Source organism: Manacus candei, unplaced genomic scaffold (genome assembly GCF_025592945.1).
Source record: "Manacus candei isolate 608988 ecotype Guabito, Panama unplaced genomic scaffold, ASM2559294v1 h1tg000010l, whole genome shotgun sequence".
NCBI lineage: Eukaryota > Metazoa > Chordata > Aves > Passeriformes > Pipridae > Manacus > Manacus candei.
Window position 1 is genome coordinate 709,582 of NW_026138058.1, and position 18,842 is coordinate 728,423.

At 45.9% G+C, this 18,842-nt stretch overlaps 1 protein-coding gene across 4 annotated transcripts in view; it reads right to left on the reverse strand.

The window, feature by feature from the left end:
• PAX5 (paired box 5) overlaps positions 1-18,842 on the reverse strand; it is a 124,623-nt gene that overhangs the window by 78,740 nt on the left and 27,041 nt on the right. For all 4 annotated transcript variants that reach the window (XM_051777532.1, XM_051777531.1, XM_051777533.1 and 1 more), the window contains exon 6: positions 2,179-2,354. In XM_051777532.1, the coding sequence (XP_051633492.1) occupies positions 2,179-2,354 (176 nt within the window). The remainder of the gene's footprint in view (positions 1-2,178; positions 2,355-18,842) is intronic.

An 18,842-nucleotide genomic window follows, 5' to 3' on the forward strand; every position in this document is an offset into this window, starting at 1 on the left:
TGTCTCTACGGGGAGGAGCATCTTTTCCATATTTTCCTCTACGGAAATAGCTCAGGGTTCCATACATCCACCACTGATTTAGCTCCTACAGCATCACTTAGGAGTCCAGCAGCACTCTGGACAGCTTGATGTCACAGGCAGACCTTGCTTTACTACAGCAATCTATTGCAAGGACAACTGTGGTTTTCCAAGGCACATCATTAATGTTCTCAGTATTTTCTTTCTCATTGATTTCTTCAGCCTTACTAATTGATGCAGACAGCTTCTCTGCTTTGGTTAAGCATCATGACAGCTTTGCTTGACTTACCAAGGAGGTAAGACATGACTGTTTTGGTAACAGCTAGGGTTCATAGCTGTGACCCTGTGAAACACAGCAAGTCTTACACATCTGCTCACATTGAAAGTTATAGTTCACACACCATCAGAAAGCAGAAGCTGACCCCAAACAACCACAAGCCCTTGACCATGGTCCAGCCTTCCAAAAGCAAATGACCATGCTCCAAGCTATATGAAAGCAAACAACTACAAATTTCTCTTGTAATCAAATGCAAAAATGCCTAAGCAAGATGCTTCTGCAAAGCATCTTTTGAATCTCATAGTGTCACATTTCTTAGCATCTTATTTGACTTCCCAGAGCATTCAGAGAGTACCCTGTTCTCCAAACTGATAGCAGCATATCTCCAATTTTAATAATCCGGTTGCTCAGAGCTGTTCTAGTCACAGCTCCTTACATGGGCCTGGGAAGATCCCTGCTCCACCAACAGTCATACATCCCAAATTTGATAAATGGGATAACACTTCAGCAACATCCTTATTCAAATCTCCCATTCTTCCTATAAAAAAAAAGGAAAATTTTATATCTGGATAAATGTTCACTCGCTGCTGGACTGTCTCCCATGAGCTACAGCTGTCCATGACTCAGGGGATCCAGAACACAGAAAAAAATACACAGTCCTCTCCCATCGTTGCTCTCTTTGCAATGACTATTTGGGCCCGTAAAAGTTTTGCAGGGACAGATCTAATACTTTGGATGGGATAACCACCATCTAGTGGCACATGAAGGCCACTTCACCTTCCAGAGAAAATGATGGCTTGGCTTCCCATCTTTTTTCAGCTCAAGTTCAGATCTGCAGAGTTTCTCAGCATGTGTGAATCAGGGAAGCCAGAAAACCAGCAGAAGCTGGTGAAAAGTAAATGTCTCTATGAATGAAATAATAAATGTGAGCCTAAAGGCATGAGGAATTTCTACTCTACCATAGGACTTTCAGCGTAAGTAATTTTTTTTTTTAAATGTATGCTAATACACATTCCTTGAGTGGATCCATGATGGTAGTAATCTGCCATGAGAGAATCTCCAGTGGCCCTCAAAAGTACAGATTCCTCCAAAGGGAATCAGTGTTTGGCTGCAGTTAGAGGAGTCCATCCACCTTGCTAAAAAGCACATCTGTTATTAAGAACCCTGAAGACAAAAAGCTGAATACATCATTGAGTAGCAAGCTAGACCAATACCAGTGCTGACAGCAGTATATTAATTTCTACCTCCTTTTCAGCAGCTGAATTAAATACTGCTACCCAAGAAGAAGAACACAGAGATGTGGCTCATCAGTTTTTGCGTGTGCTTCTGCATCATGCCTGCACAAATGGAACTTTCCCAAAATATTAGTGCCAAGTCCTCCTCAAACACACTGCTGATCTGTAGGTGCAACTAATTTACCTTCACATGCTAATGGGTGTTTCTCTCAGCAAATGGCCAGTTACACTCCTAATAAGCCATTTCTGGATACAAAAATCTGATTTGTGCCCACAGTCATGATAACTAGGAACCAAAATTAGGCACTGGGTTTTGCAAGTCTTCCTCTTTTTATCTGCAATGCCTGCTTTTGATCTAACAAAAACATTAGAAGCTGTGATGCTCTTTAAAGGCTCATTTGATGCAACTGGTCGAGATCAGGCATAATTTCATACCCAAACATTTGCTAATGTTTGCTGAATGAGTGTTTTCCTTTATTTTTTTATAGACTTTCATGGTTAACATGCACTTGGCTGAGATGAGCTTGACAACACACCTGTTTTTCTGTGATTGTCTACTGAAACTGAGTAGCCTTTGGTGATGTCCACCAAACAGACCTCTGCCAGCAGGAAGCATATCAGGAAAACATGAAATACTTGCAATAGTACCTGCTCTGGCTTGATGGGCTCAGTTGCTGTGAAAATGTCGGAATAATGTTGCCTCTCGAAGACACGATCCAACACTTCCAGCTGCTGCTGGGTGAAAAGGTCTCCTCGCATCTGTTTCCGAAGAAAATCTCTGCTTGGGAGAGAATGGCCATTTGGCACTGGAGATTCCTGAATACCTTTCAAAGATGAGAGAGAAGAGGAAGAGTAAGTAGTCATGTCAGTGATGAGGTCTATAGAACAGTGTCACATTTTGTCCCTTGAATAGACGTGGGTATTCAATTATGTGCAGATACAGGTGATCACAAAGGTTTCTATGAGGCCTTGAAAACAGCATACGGGCCTACATACCAGGTACAAAGTCCTCTACTCAGTGCTGATGGTCAAACCCTTCTAACAGATAAAACCTCCATTCAGAATCGATGGTCTGAACACTTTCAGACTCTCTTCAGTACCAACCGTGTAGTCCAAGATTCAGCAATTCAGTCCATCACACAACAACCAGTAAAGTATGAATTGGATACTGCCCCCACTTTAGGAGAAACCCTCAAGGCCATACAGCAGGTGAAAATCGGCAAGGCAGCTGGGGTTGATGGAATTCCACCTGAAATCTGGAAACATGGGGGCCTTGCACTCCATGCTAAATTTCACTAGTTTTTGGTGTGCTGTTGGGAACTAGGCAAACTACCATCAGACCTTCGTGATGCAGTCATCATCACCTTGTATAAGAAGAAAGGTATTAAATCAGATTGCTCAAACTATCGTGGTATTACTCTGCTCTCCATTGCTGGCAAAATCCTGGCAAGAATACTCTTGAACAGACTAATACCCACTATAGCAGAAGGAATCCTTCCTGAAAGTCAGTGTGGTTTCAGAGCCAACAGGAGCACCACAGACGTGGTATTTGTCCTCAGACAACTGCAAGAGAAGTGTAGGGAACAGAACAAAGGTTTCTATGTAACCTTTGTCGACCTCACCAAGGCCTTTGATACTGTGAGCAGAAAAGGTCTGTGGCAGATTTTGGAACGTTTAGGTTGTCCCCCCAAGTTCCTTAAAATGATCATCTCACTCCATGAGGATCAGCATGGCCAAGTCAGATATGGCAACACACTTTCTGAGCCCTTTTTAATTAAGAATGGTGTGAAACAAGGCTGTGTTCTCGCTCCTACCCTATTCACCGTGTTCTTTAGCATGATGCTCCAAAGGGCCACAGCAGACCTCGATGATCAGGACGGGATCTACATTCGATACCGTACTGATGGAAGTCTATTCAATCTAAGGCGACTGAAGGCCCACACCAAGACCTTAAACCATCTTGTCCGGGAGCTGCTTTATGCTGATGACGCTGCCCTTGTTGCCCACACAGAAGCAGCTCTGCAGCGTTTAACATCCTGCTTTGCTGAGGCTGCTGAGCTCTTTGGGCTGGAAGTCAGCTTAAAGAAGACAGAGGTCCTCCATCAACCTGCACCTCAGGAAGTCCCCCATCATCCCCACATCACCATTGGCCAATCAGAGCTCAAATCAGTCCAACAGTTTAATTACCTAGGCAGCCTCATCTCCTCGGATGGTGAGAGTGACGGGGAGACAGACAACAGGTTAGCAAAGGCATACAGTGCTTTTGGAAAACTCCACAAAAGAGTATGGCGTAATAAACACTTGAAGAAAAGCACCAAGATCGGTGTTTACAAAGCCATAGTGCTGTCTACTCTCTTATATGGTTCCGAATCATGGGTCATCCACCGCCACCACCTGCGTCTCCTAGAACGCTTCCATCAACACTGCCTCCGTTCAATCTTAAACATCCACTGGTCAGATTATGTGATCAATACATCTGTTCTAGAACAAACAGTAGTCACCAGTATAGAGGCCATGTTGCTGAGAACACAGCTGCAATGGGCAGGACACGTCTCCAGGATGAAGGACCAACCACCGCCTCCCTAAGATCCTGCTCTATGGTGAACTTGCCACCGGCTGCCACATGGGAGGAGCCCCAAAGAAAAGATACAAGGACTCCCTGAAACAACATCTCAGCCTTGGCCATATTGATCACCATAACTGGTCTACTCTGGCCTCAAATCCGGAGGCCTGGAGACACGCCATCTATAACGCAGCTGTCTCCTTTGAGAACACACGCAGGATCACTCTCGAGGAAAAAAGGCAACGCAGAAAGAACCGTGTATTGCAGAATATACCACCTAAGGAGTCTTTCTGCTGTGCCTTATGTAATCGGATATGTCTGTCACGTATTGGCCTCATAAGCCACCAACGTGCCTGTAGCAAATGTGGATAGAGCCTTCCCAAATCTTCGTTCGCAAAGCCTAGCCATGATGACTATGGTGATGTCATGAAGACCTTGAGAGAGGTTACGTATCACTGGAAAACACACTGGACAGCCAACCCTCAACCCACCAATGATTTCACATATAATTTAAAGGCAGGGCAAAGGATAATGGTCCCATTTCTTCCTTCATCACTTTTACTGCACTACCTGAAAACCTATCTGGTTCATGGTTTGCGTGCAGGAGGACACAGGAGGATAATGACAGTCACGGTAAACTTCAGTTAGCACCCATACACTCTGTCCCCTTTCTGTGCTACCTGCAAATCCTGCTCAGCTCCATCCTGTGCTGAGCTCTGAGCTATGGGAGTACCCATGTTGGGAAACACAGACTCTCTGTGAAGCATCACCAGCAGCACTGCTCAGGCATTCCCAAAACACAGCCTGCATTGTACAGAAGTGGGACATCCCTGGGCTGAGTTACCACTGCAACACCCTCAAAAAGGCCTGATCCAAGGCACTGTTCTGACACTCCAATTCACTCAGTATTTCCTGGGTTTACCAGCAGGTTGCAAGCCTGGGCTCCAAGGCACGTTTTCCTACCTTTTCCCTTTGGCAGAGAGTTTCAGCAGAAGTCATAAGTGACAGCCCATAGCTGAAAAGCCACAAGACAAGTTTGAAAAATGTTTAGATTGGCAGTCTGAAAAGACTTTTGCAATACAGGGGCTTGTTTCAATTTGCTTTTTGCAGATTCACAGTGGTTTCCTACTTTTCCTTCACCTGTCAGTGCTGGAAACGTATCTTTTATGCAACTAAAAGCTGAGGTCTGCAGTATTCCCAGAACTCCAGGAGGTGGAACTCCAAGAACAACAGTAAATATCAGATTTCTTCTCCAGATGGCAACATCAGACTAGACAGAAGGAGGAAATGTTTTAAAAACAGAATCTTTCTGCCAGAATAGTTTTGAGGAGTAGAATTCAAATGCATCCTTAATGGCAAGATTTCCACGAATGCTGCAGTGGCTTACATCCAAGAAGTCTGCAGAGGAATAACATGACCCAGATCTCCTCTGGCAGATGCTACATCAAGTTTTTTGATGGCAAGTATAGAGGTGGTCTGACAGAAGTGATCTGTGCAAAAACACCCTGCTGCTGTAGACATCAGTTTTGTCCACAAACACGTACCAGCCATCAGTAACATGGGTGATGCACATTGGACAAAATTTTTCACAAGGGACTATTGATTTGAGATCATCCTTCAGCACAAATGGATTTTGCAAAATATCCTGTCTATCCAGAGAACTGGACTGCTATAAGGCAGAACTGTCAGACTGGGGGACCAACACAGGGAAATACAGTTTTCAACCTCGGTTTCTAACGCTGAACTGAAGCAGAATAGTGCTTATGCTGAACAGGCATTTGATGTAAGCAATTAATGCTGGAAACTTCCTTCTCTATTTCAGATCAGCGGTTTTGGTGACAACTTCATGTTTAACTGTTTAGAGAAAGTCATGCAATTTTATCGAGACTAGATGATGATGGCTTTTGTGAAGTGCAAGGATAAGTTTATTCAGAGTTTGGCATCAAAGTTAAAGCTTTATGCGCTTTTATGATAAAGGGTATGATGAAAGGGAGTGAAATGATACAAGATATGACATGACCTGGAAAATGTTCTTGGTGATGCCAGTACAGTCTATGCACTGTTTGTACACCCAGAGTTCAGGTGTATAATGAGATCTCATCGTGTTTGAAAATGGAGCAGCCATCCCACGGGTGTGCACTTGTGGGAAACTGAATCAGTGTCCTGAGCAGGGTGGGATGCTCAGGAAGGACTTGGATCAGACTGGCAGGGTGGCTGCTGGAGCAGGTGGGACAGGTGCTGAAGGAGGGGAGGTGTGAGCTCTCCTTGGGCCATTATGGCAGGTCTGGATGTGTTACATTTTTTAACACAATTCTAGGGTTAAATACTCATCCGTGACACGCTTTCTGGAATGGCAGGAGAATATTTGAACTTCCTAAATATGGCTAAACAAGAATTTTGGTGATACTCACTATACAACTCACTTGATTTAAAATACTGTTTTTAAGACTAAGGACCAAAATAGGAAGAAAAAAAGACCCTTGACCATATCTTCACAAAACATTAGAGCATGTTTAAAAGCCCTAGGGCGTAGTATTAAAACAAGACCAAAATATAGAAATCCCATGGCAGGGAGTAGGAACAAAATGATCTTTAAGGTTCCTTCCAGTCCAAACTGGTTTATGATTCTATTTAAGTACTGTGTTATAGTGTGAGACAGACCCTGCGCTGGTGCAGGGCCACTTGAGAGTCTCAGTGAGGCAACAACAGCTGAGAAATGGATGCCGTCCCCAAATCCAGCTGGAATAATATTTCCAGTGTTATTAATAATAAAGATGTGCCATGAAGTGTGCATCTCCTGAAGTGATCTGTCTGAAGTCAAAAGGAATCTACTGATTTTCGGGTTGGGTTTAGGGTTTTTTTTGGAACAATATGGTTTTACAGGGTGAATCAGGAAGTGAATAGCTAGTACCATGAACAGTTCACATTCATAAAGAACATGATTTCTGTCTCTAATTTGTACTGTCCAACTTCATTACCTGTTATCATACCTAATTACACCACCTTATAGGGAAATGCAGGCTAATTAAGGGAGGATGTTATTAACCACATTTAAAACATTATGAAGCAAATGAAATATTACCAGGAGGCAAAAAGGTGATTTGTTTCCATAGCATGCCTGTAAGTTAGTCCAGAGAAGATAGAGTCTGTTTAATTACAACATGGAAGGTTTTGTTTAAAAAGTAAGCTGAATTTTCTTACCACCTTCTCAGGATTGTGTGCATTTGACAGACAGCTGCCTCATGCTCTTCCCAGCAAAGCATTAGTTTTAGGACTGCATATGTGGTAAGAGATCTTTGTATTTACACTATTTGAGTTTTCTAAGCACTGGGGTTTTTTTAAAGAACAGTATCACTAAAAAGCTTTGTATTTTGAAGTGTATCTAGCTGAGCACTGTGCAAATATTTTCTAAAGAAATCATTACATTTCACAAAGATGGGTATAGGTTTTACCATAGATCAAAGTGAGAAAGAGGGGGGAAAAAAAGATAAATCATCAGAGATCCAAAAATACTTTTCATTTGGAGAAGATATCAGGCCATTTCAGTGGCACTGATAGAGTCTCTTCTCTGTCTCCATTACCCATTGAAGGTAGCCGGAGTCAGGAGCTGACTACGCTAGATTATATTCCCTATAAGGTGGTCACCAATATATATATGTATGATCTTCAACCTCTATTGATTGACCAATTTCACAAGCAAAGACTGGTGAAATGAAGCTGAAATGAACATCATGCTTTAACTCATTGAACCCATCAGGCCTGAGTTAATCTCACTGCCCACTGTCTCTGATAGAATTCAATTGATCAATCATGTTTCGGTGATAGTACCATTTCAGTGGCTTATTGCTTCTTCATTTCAAGCCTTGACCTGTTAGATATACTTGGACCAGCTCAGTTCCTTCTGGAGACACATAGACTCACATCTGCTGATGACAGCACATTGTCCTGCCTCTGGGCTTGGGAAAAGTCTGGGGAGTGCTGCTGAACACTCCCACCTTTGCATTCTGTTTTTACATGTATTTTACCAATTTTGCAGTCAGGATGGTGTGAGGACATGAGGAACCCAAATGGCTCAAGCCCCCTGCCCTCTGATCAGTGCTTGGACAAACAGGGACATCAGTGGTTTGGTGGCCATCTGGCCCCAGCTCTCATGTGCAGCAGAAGCTGTACATGCTGCCAGTACACAGCAGACTGTACTGGGGATGGTCCTGACTGGGCACTGCCAGCACACCCACACACCCCACAAGCACAGGGCTGACCAGGGCTCACCACACCTGTGGCTAGCACTGGGTGGCCAGTGGTCTTCACTGATGTCCCACCTGCGACTTCAATGCACGGCCAGCCTGGGGGCATCCCATTTGCCCCCAGCCTGGCCTCCCTCCTGCCCTTTGCTCCTGCAGAGTCCCCTGGCACTTCTTGGAGACAAGGGTCATTTGGACTCTGCTGCATCTTGGTCCCAGCTGCACTTAGCCCAGTCAGCAGCAAAAGCAAGGTCCCTGACTCTTGGCAGGTTGCCTTCACCACATGCACAGTAGCACAGACCAGGCTGCATCTCCCTGGCTCCCTGAGGTAAGACCTCATCACACCACACCCCTCTCAGCAGCACCTGTCTGCACACAGGGTACAGCTGGCCAGTCCCTGCAGGCCCAGCACCAAATTTGCACTGGCTCTGGGGAATAGAAGCAGCAAGACGGAAGGAGCTGAGCCCTCTCATTGGCCTGTCAGTGCTGCTCTTCCTAAAACACTCAGCAGCAGAGAGATTAGCACCTTTATCACCAACCAGCCACTTCTGGGGTTTCTTTGAGGAGTGAGTGAGCTCCTCTCCACTGTTAGAACATTTTTCTCTGCCGTCTAGGACAGCTGGAGGTCCTCCCTGATGTACGAGCTGAAGCCAGGTTGTACACCCACAGGATGGATGAGCTGGAGCCGTGCCAGTGCACTCACGAGGTGTCATCCTGCAGTGTTGATGCACACCCAGGGTGCAGCTCCACAGCTGCAAAGCCACACCACAAAGCTGGTTATGGGTATGACCAACAAAGGAGGTTTGATTTAACAGAAAAAATTTCCTATGACATTACAGCTCTCCTCTTCCTATAGTTATTTAATCCTGCAATTGCCATATGGAAATTTTGTTATTTATCTCCTAGGAAAGCCCTGCCATCTCCCCCATCCCATGCACAACAAAGGCCTGGTGGGACCTCACACCTTGGCAGCTTCAGTGCTTGTGAACCTGACATCCTATACATCTGAGCAAACACTTGTGCAAATAGTGCCACTGAGTGGAGCTGGATTGCTTGTGCACCTGTCCAGGCTACCAGCAGGGTGGACTTTGCTCACGCCGTGCAGGATGCTGCTCTGGAACACCATCCGTTCCTGGGCCTGGCAGTGCCCCAGGGCTGAAGGGGTACCCAAATGTCAGAGCATCCAGGAGCAGGGCTGGGCTTGTTCTGCTGCCCAGCAGCCCCAGCGAGGGCTGCAGTGGTGGAGGGGATTCAGGTGGACTGTCTCCCACGATGCTGCAGGGATGCAGCACAGCTGGCTGTGCAGATGTGCCCACCCCAGTGGGGGTCCCAGCATACAGGAGACAGCGACGTGTGGAGCAGCATGAGCTGTTATCCTGACTGTTCCTAGTCTGGGAGCTGTCAGTTCAGCCTCCACACAACACCCTCAAGGAGCCACAGTGATGCGCACGGGCACTAGCCATGTCAGATTCCACTCAAGAACAGTGGCTGAAGGGACCGATGGAACCTCTGCAGGTTTGGTGATTGCCCTTCTGATGCAGTTTTACATTTCAAAAACTAAAAATTATGTCAGTGATAGCCCCTTGCACCACAGGGTGGAGATGGAGGTTAGAAGGAAGATGCTAAGCAAAACAGAGCAGAAGCCCCAAGCCCGGCCCACAGACAGTGGGAAGGTGCATCCCCCCATGGCTGCTGAGGCCACAGCAGACTGTGACATCTGGACAAGTCCCTGGGTCCACAGGACCCCTCAGCCATCTGCTGCATGATGTAGGAATGGGCTTGTATTTCTGTAGTTTCTATAATAATTAGGGGAGGTATAACTACAGTAATTACGTAAGTCATTACAAGTTCTTTAACAAATGATTGCAAGAAACTGATTGTTTTCCTAATCTATTTCTGTAAGCTGTGTTCAGCAGCAATCTTTGGAGACATGCACTTTATATCATGTACTGCCAGTTCAAAGTACATTTTTAAATGCTCATTGAAGCAATTTTAACATAGTTTATACCTACTTCCATACCATGTCATAACACAACTTTTCATCACTTCTTTCAAAAAATAATTTCTAGCTATGCTTAGGAGACAAGGACTAATGCAGGTTACAGATGAAACTATGTTCTGTGTACCTTTGGAAATGCTAAACTGGCCACTGGTTATGAACAGCTGGGAGAGTATTTACAGCTTTGAAAAATACTGGGAGACAGAAATTTGACAGTCAAAGGAAACGTGGTGGTAGGACAAGCAGCCCAACAAGGTCTATGCAAGGAGTGACCACTGGGACAAGGATTGATGTCTTCTCACTGACAGAGGACAGGGTTAGATTGAATATTGGGAAAAAATTGTTCCCTGTGAGAGTGGTGAGGCCATGGCACAGGTTGCCCAAAGAAGCTGTGGCTGCCCCTGGATCCCTGGAAGTGTCCAAGGCCAGTGTCCAAGCTCCTGGGGCTTGGTGCAACCTGGGATAGGAGAAGGTGTCCCTGCCCATGGCAGGGCGTAGAATGAAATAGGGTTTAAGGTCCCTCCCAACCCAAACCATTCTGGGATTCTGTGACTTGCTGTCCTTATGGAGCAAAGTGCAGCAAAAAACAGAGCAGGAAACAGATCTGTAGGAGCCAGCAGGAAGTTTGCACACCTGGCATTGCACACCCTGCAACAGCTCAAGCCTGTGAAGACCTGGAAGAGGCTGACAAACTTCTACTCTCCCAAGGAACTGGCGTTTGATAAGAAAAATATGGACTATTCTATTGTTGTCAGTCAAAACTCATCTTTCCCTGCAAGCTTAGAACTGCAAAGCAATTTTTCAACCTAACACCTTGAATTCTTCACAAATGACTGTCTGGGAAACTTATCCAGAGAAGATAAAAGTGGCGAAGAGCTCACCTACATCCAACCCACATGATAAGCCCAGCTGAGAAGTACGAAGAGCACTGCTGCATCCCAGCAAGCTCTCCCTGGGGGAAGAAGCCTTCCACTCCTGCACTGCCAAAGATCCAGGCAGAGCTCCCGGGAAATGCAGAGAACTCCCAAACAGAGATGCTGTTCCTCCTAAAATGCAAATTTGTAGAAAACATTCAAGCAGAACCCCTAAGATATGACAAGGCTGGATTTACTACAAGCAAAGGAGAGAAAAAGACTGTGGAGGATGGAGCTCACTCCATCAGCAGCATGGCTGCTCTGCACTGTCTCACAAGTGGAAGGTGTCTGTTCACACTTCCTACATGATTGTCCACAAAGAGCACTCACAAAGAGCTCTTAATACCTGCAGATTTTTCTTGTGCATAAATTAAATATGTCATTTTCCAAAATCAAGAATGATAGTCTGCAGCCTGCACATTTTCATGCTTACAATGAAGCAAGCAATGTCACAGACAAATTCAGTGTATCACCTTACAGCTATAATGCAAAACACAGGAATAAAAAGCCATTATAAAATAGAATATGCAGCTACAAATTTTTACAAGTAACACAAGGTACAAATTTAATGATATTTTTATATATTTTATCCACATCAATTAGTAGGGAGGAATTATGTTTTAAAGATCATCCATGTGGCTCCTGAGTGTACTTCCTGCACTCAGGAGCCACATCTGTCCATCCATTGTCCTTTGGCTGCACTTCCTGTCTGCCTGAACATGAACACTCTGCTGCCGTGACAATAAGCCAGAGGTGTTCCCAGACTGGATCCACTGTATCATGCTTAAACAAAGCCCAGCAGAGAGGCCAGGACCCGCATGCTGCCAGGCATCCATCCACTCCTCTCAGTAATGCCAGGGGAGCACTGCACTTCCCATCTTCTGTTCTCCTCCAAGCACAGGCGGAAGATGGAAAAGGTCCATCAAACAGGCTCCTGAAGGAGAGATGTTGAGACAGTTTCCGGATCCCACTGAAGTTGGCTGCGACAGCCAGCGACAGGAGTGAGGAGCGTGGCTGGTATGCCAATGCCAGCAGCTCAACCTGGACCACCAACCACTGTGGCAGTCCTGATGCAGTTTGCTGCCTTTTGCATGGTCTGGCAGCTCCCACAGCCAGGGAGATCACCACCAGTGCCCAAGGGGTTGACGTTGATCAGAAGTCTCCCTAGCTGCACCTGTACTGTGCAGGGTAGCCTCTGCATCCCCCAGCCCCAGCATGCCACTCCACGAGGGAGAACACAATGCTGCTGCCACTCCTCAGCTGTCACCACTGCAATTTGGGAGATGCTGTCTACCCACACTGTGGGTACTGTGAATGAACAGGGTATGCAGACCAAAATTTGGTGGCATAAGCTGCAGACACTGGTTCCCTGAACGTCTCCAAGGTTTTCAACATGGTTTCCCATAGCCTCCTCCTGTGGACTCATAGGAACTGCTGTGGTCAAAGACTGGGCTCACATTAACCTTATGAAGTTCAGTTAAGACAAATGCAAAGTGTGGCACATGGAAAAACATAATCTAGGAGTGCCTCACAGGCTGGGATTGATCCAGCTGGAGAGCATCTCTGTGGAAGGGGCCCTGGGGGTGCTGGTGGACACCAAGCTCAGTCAAGTGACTAGGGTGCTTCCATGGCCAAGAGCCAGTGGGATGCTGGGCTGCATCAGCAAGGTCATCGCCGACAGAGATAGAGAAGTCAGCACCAGGAATACTGTGCTGAGTTTTGCACCCTGCTGTGCCACACAGATGTGGACAGATTGGAGAGGGTCCAGAGAAGGGCCACAAAGATGATCCAAGAGCTGGAAAGTTGCCGTACGATGAAAGGCTGAGTGACCTGAGTTTGTTCAGCCTTGAGAAGAGAAGGCTTAGAGGAGACCTTATTGCCATGTTCCACTTCTCCACAAGAAGATGAAGACTCCTTTTTTACGAGGAGTCACATGGAAAATATGTGGGGAAATGGGTACAAGTGACTCCTGTGGAGATTCCAGATGGCCACAGGAGGAAAATTTTTCAATCAGTCATTGGAATAATCTTCCCAGGGAAGAACTAGATTCCTCAAATGCTGGGCACTTTTAGGATTTGGCTGGACAGAGTGCTGGACTCTCTTGTCTAGACAGTGCTTTTGCCAAGAATGGTTGGACCAGATGATCCTTGATGTCCCTTCCAGCCTGATGTTCTAGGATTCTGTATGAAAAAGGCAGTTGGTGAAACAGCAAAAATGTTGTATCTCTGTATATGCTTGTATTTTATGGTTCTGCCTTAAATGTTCTGACACACTGGAGATGGAACAAAATTAAACAGCCAAGATTTTACTTTTAAGGAAAAGCAGTGTAACTCTTTGCTAATTGTCATAATTAATTTGTGTCATTTAAACATTAATTATTTAACCTGCAGTAAACTCAACAATCTACAGTACCACTCCCCTGATGCTGTGCTTATCACAGAGATGCCCTTATTAAGCAAGGTGGAAAAATCTCCCTGCACGTACTTGTGTTATTTCAAAACCTGCTTTCATTTAGTGGGTCACTTTTTGGGCTGCATCACAGAAATTCTTCCAAACATTTCTTGAGCTCGAGAGCCTGTTCCTGCAGGCTCGGTTGTGACAAAGACGCTAGCAGCAGCTGAGATTGATTCATGTCCCTTCCATCTAATGAGATAACTGCTCCAGGGAAAAGAATATTTTTTTTTTAAAAGTAACACATATATTGTTAGTATTTAACTTTATGTTTGTGTAAGTATATATGGAGAGAGAGAGAGAGAGAGAGAGAGAGAAAGATGGCTAAAATGTGGCAAATAATTTTTGAAGACTACTGTATCTGCGGTTCACTCTCTGTTCCCAACAGTCAGCTGTTGGCAAAACAGTGGTTTGCATGAATCAGTAATGGTGGTCTGAGAATAAATGCCTGGTATGGCAGACATGGGCCTTGCCTCTCTCTGTTTGCTTGGTGGTGCAGAAGCCAAGGGCAGGGGATGTGACTCTGACCACACTGCAAAGCTGCAGTGAAGGGGAAATTTTTGACACCTTTTTATATATAAAAGCAGTTATAGATTGAAACTGAATTTCATTTGCAAGCAGAGATCATTTCTGAAGAACTGTGTGAAAAAGCCCTACTGGGGAAAATCCTGAACACGTTGAGAGACCCCATCTTGAGACTTTTTGACTTTTCAGTTCAAAATCATTTTAGTGCTTAAATGTAAATTAATCATCTTACATAAAATCAGAGAATCACAAATTCAATTACGTTGGAAAAACCCTCTAAGATCATTACTCTACCACTGCCGAGATCACAGCTAAACCATGTCCACATGTCTTTTAAATCCCACTAGGGCTGATAACTCCTGGATAGCCTGTTCCAGTGTCTGACAGCCCTTTCAGAAAGGAATTTTTTCCTAATATCCAATCTAAACCTCCTTTGATACATCTGGAGGCTGTTTCCTTTCGTCCTATCACAAAATCACAGACTGTTTCTGATAGGAAGGGAGCTTAAAGCTCATCTTGTTCCACCCCTTGCCATGGGCAGGGACACCTCCCACTAGCCCAGGTTACTCCAAGCTGCATCCAGCCTGGGCTTGAACACTTCCAGGGATCCAGAGGCAGCCACAGCTTCTCTGGGCAACCTGTGCCAGGGTCTCCCCACCCTCACAGGGAAGAATTTCTTCCCAATATCCAATCTAACCCTGTTCTCTGTGAGTGTGAAGACATCACCCCTTGTCCTGTCATTCATTTATCTATCTATCTATCTATCTATCTATCTATCTATCTATCTATCTATCATTTGCATTTAGAAGTATTTAAAAGTAAATGAGCCATCACTCCTCATGAGTGACCAAGCCTGAGTACCAGTCCCTTCTTGCCCACCAGGTGCTCCTGTTAGTTAGGTAAAAGACAAGCACTTTTCCTTTAAAAAGACTTACAGAATCTCCAGGAGAGGTTCATTACAATTTTTCAGGGTGTTACTTCCCCATAGCTACTTGACTTTAATCCTTTTGAGAAGAAAAGCAGCCCACTCAAGATGCACACTGGCTGAAATTTTTCTTCCTTACATATGTAGGGGTGTGTATACATAAACATTTACACATAGCCATGGGTTCTTCGCAGAACCACACAGAACCACAACCACTTCCCCACCCCAGTTAAAGCCAGTGCTGACAAGACAAAACAACGCAGCGTTTGCAAAAATGACTGGATTGCACCATGTTGCTTCTAGGGAAAATCTCTGAAAGAGACCATTTTTTCAGATAAAAAGAAAAAAAAAGAAAGAAAACTTGTAATGAGTACCTCTGCTGCCACTGCAGAAGGGTAGTGGCTAGGGGCTTGGACAGAGAGGTTGTTACCCCTCACAGTAGGAAATGAGGTGTCCCTCCACCATCATCCATGCCAACTTTCCTCTCCCTGAACAAAATGTGGCAGCCAAGGACGGAGGGTCTGCTCTGCTACCACCAGTGGGATGAACCAGAAACACACTGCTGGCACCCTGCAACCCGGCATCATCCCCCTGGTGCCCACCTGCACCAGCTGAACCTCTCAAATGCTGCCAACTCCTGTACACGAGTTTGCCCTGTACCTAGCTCTCGAGAAGGCACACAGAGCCCAGGGGCTACACACCAACTCTAGTGTATTCCATGCCACTGGAATGCGGGCACCAGTCGTTACCATAACATACTCGATTGTTCTCAGCAGTGCTCCAACAAATAAAGCCATTAATTATAGCCTTTCCCTCAGCCACTGTTGGCTGGAGCAGCAATCAATGTGCAACCCCTCATTGCCTGCTCTCGGGGAGCAGAGACAGATGCCATAAAAATGATCCGCAGCCCACGCCGATCCCCGCCGGCGGGCTGTGCCCAGGAATGGCCACCACGCTGCTTTGACACACGATGCTGTATTTATTTGGCCTGCCACAGCCATGGGGGAAGGTATCCCATTAGGCAATTATTTTTATCTTATAACGTCAATTTACTTATACTGATTGGCTTCCTGCCGCCAAATATCAATTAAATTGCAAATGCCTGCTGAAGCTTATTTTATGTCTCTTTCTCTTTCCCCCATTTCCCTTCTTTTTTTCTCTCTCCCCTTTTTTACTTAAAGGGAGAGAGAGAGAACCCTATGTTCGAACATAATTTAGTTTATTTCCCTTTCCATATCTCAAAGGAAAATCTATATCTCCCTCTAGAAGGCCATTTGCCCTCTGTTATTGAGAGCTGAGGTATCACAGTAGTGGGCAATTTGTTTCAACCAGCTATCGGCAGCCCATCAGGACTCCTCAGGACCTCTGCCATCTCAATGCAATTGTATCTGGTATTGCCACTTATGATTTGTTTCTAACAGTACCACCAGATGAACAGATTTTGGATCTCACAGGATGTGCCCACCTAATTCCCTCCTGCCGCAGCCACATCCTGTCCCACAATGCCCATTATCTGCTGATGGAGATCTCTGCTTGTCCCACTGGCAGAGACCCTTGTTGGCTCAGGCTGCTGCTCCCTGACAGTTGTGTCTCAGGAGGTGACAGAGTGGTTGGAGCTGCTGGAGGTTGTAAGCTGTTCCAATGATAAACTGATGCACAAGCAGGCTTGGACACATGGTGAGCACAGGGAACATGAACCTGTCCAGCAGCTTCAAGTGGGTAGTGCTCACTTTGTCATGGGGATGGGGGCTATACCTGTGCACACTCATCACCCAAGCAGCACTCAGTCACCTCTGACCTAGGGAAAAATCTAACCAAGGCATGGCATCTGCTGGTGCCTGCACCAACGCAATATGTAAGACACCAGCCCCTCACTGCTGCAACCTTCCAGAACCAGTGAAGATGACCAGCACAAAACCCTAAAGCATCATACTTCACAAGCAAACACATAACCCATCACAACATCCTAGTGCCTGTAGAGCCCCTCTGCCTGTGCCTGCAGGGAAAGGGAAAGGGGGTGGTACTCCTTCACACTAATGGGGCTGGAGGGCTTGAGATGAGCTTCGCTGATCGAACTGAACATCCCCAGCAGCCAGAGACCAACAGCGGCAGTGTAATCTGGAGGGGGACTAGGAGCGTAAAGAGGACCAGAACTGCAATCAGGATGAACAAGTGAATACCAACCAGTGATTAAGAGGTGAAATCCCTCAGGTGCAGAGCACACCTGACGCAGGGAGACAGCAGTGGATCAAACCCCTCCAGCCCTGCTGGCACCAGCTCCGACTTTCTAGAGCACCTAGAGAGGGAAAAGCCGGGCAGAGCACAAACCCAGGGAAAATCAGCTACATTTTCTCTGGAGGCAGAGGAAGACCTTATGCCCATATCTCCATCACTCCCCACTGCTGTGCACACATGCTGGGCCCGTGAGGGGGTGCGGAGCACGAGGCACACGGGGGTGCAGAGGGAGAGCCCACACCTTGCCACACATGCACCTTCCTCCAGCTGAGCACTGAACACACAGTAACGTAGTAAAGATCTCCTATGAGCTAAGTCATACCTGTTACATACTATCTGCAATGTATTCAAAAGTTCTTTGGCACCTTATAAAAATGCAGGTGAGTTTATTCTGGGCTTGCCAGCTACCAAGGCGACTGTCATGGTGTTGGCACTTATATCCACAGGTTTGGCTAAAGCTGGTTTAAAAACCCAGCCCCACGTCTTTGAACACTGTGACCCAAAGGGAAGAGAACCAGCTACAGTGAGCACATCAGTGTACATGTACATACCTATGACTGTCTCTTCTTGTATATACACACATATATATTATATGTATATGCATGCATAGTAACAATCTGTATTCCATCTGTCCATCCATATAACTATTACCTATGTAGAGATGCTCATAAAAAAAAAATCAGGGGTAATAGGAAAGACCTCTGCACCCTTTGCAATGGTGATTATTGACTGGTTCATTCTGTGCCTGATGGAGATAGCATGATTGCCTGGGATGTACCTTGCAGGTTTCTAAACAGAAGGCTCCGGAATCAATTTTGTGGTAACTGGTTAGATGTGACCAGCTTACAAACTCAGCATGGGTGTCAGGAAGCAAATTCAAGCAGCGCCATTACGGTTTTTTTAAATATCAGAGGTGAGGAAAGCCTCCCAGTTGGCAAGCCACAGGAAAGAGCAGGGATTAATGATTTTGGCTTGGTTTTGTCTCCAAGGTGACAAATGGGTGCACAGCAGGCATGCTGCCATGGCTGGTGGTAGAAGGCGATGCTGAAACTCACAGTTTGCACAGGAAGATTTGTCTCTCCTGAAGTGAGGACAGTGCTGACAGCTTCCACTGAGCAGGACCTGATTAGCTGGAGATCACCACTTCCTTTGCTGTCCTAGGGGTCTGCTCTGCATGGCAGCCGCATGCTGAGGACAGCCCCCAACCCCTGCCCAACTTCCTCTACCCATCACTGCCACCACACCAGCTCCTCTCACAGCCTCTGTAGGAAGTGGTGGTCTTCAAGAGAGGAGCAGAACAGAGGATGTGAGCATCTCGGAAAGCTTGACAAGAACTTGTCCTTGGTGGCCTATATCAGGCAGAGACTCCAGCCCCAGTGGGGGGTAGGGGAACACGTGGATACCCCAGTGCCAAACAAGTTTTTCACTTCACTGATCGGTGGAGTGACACCACTTTCAC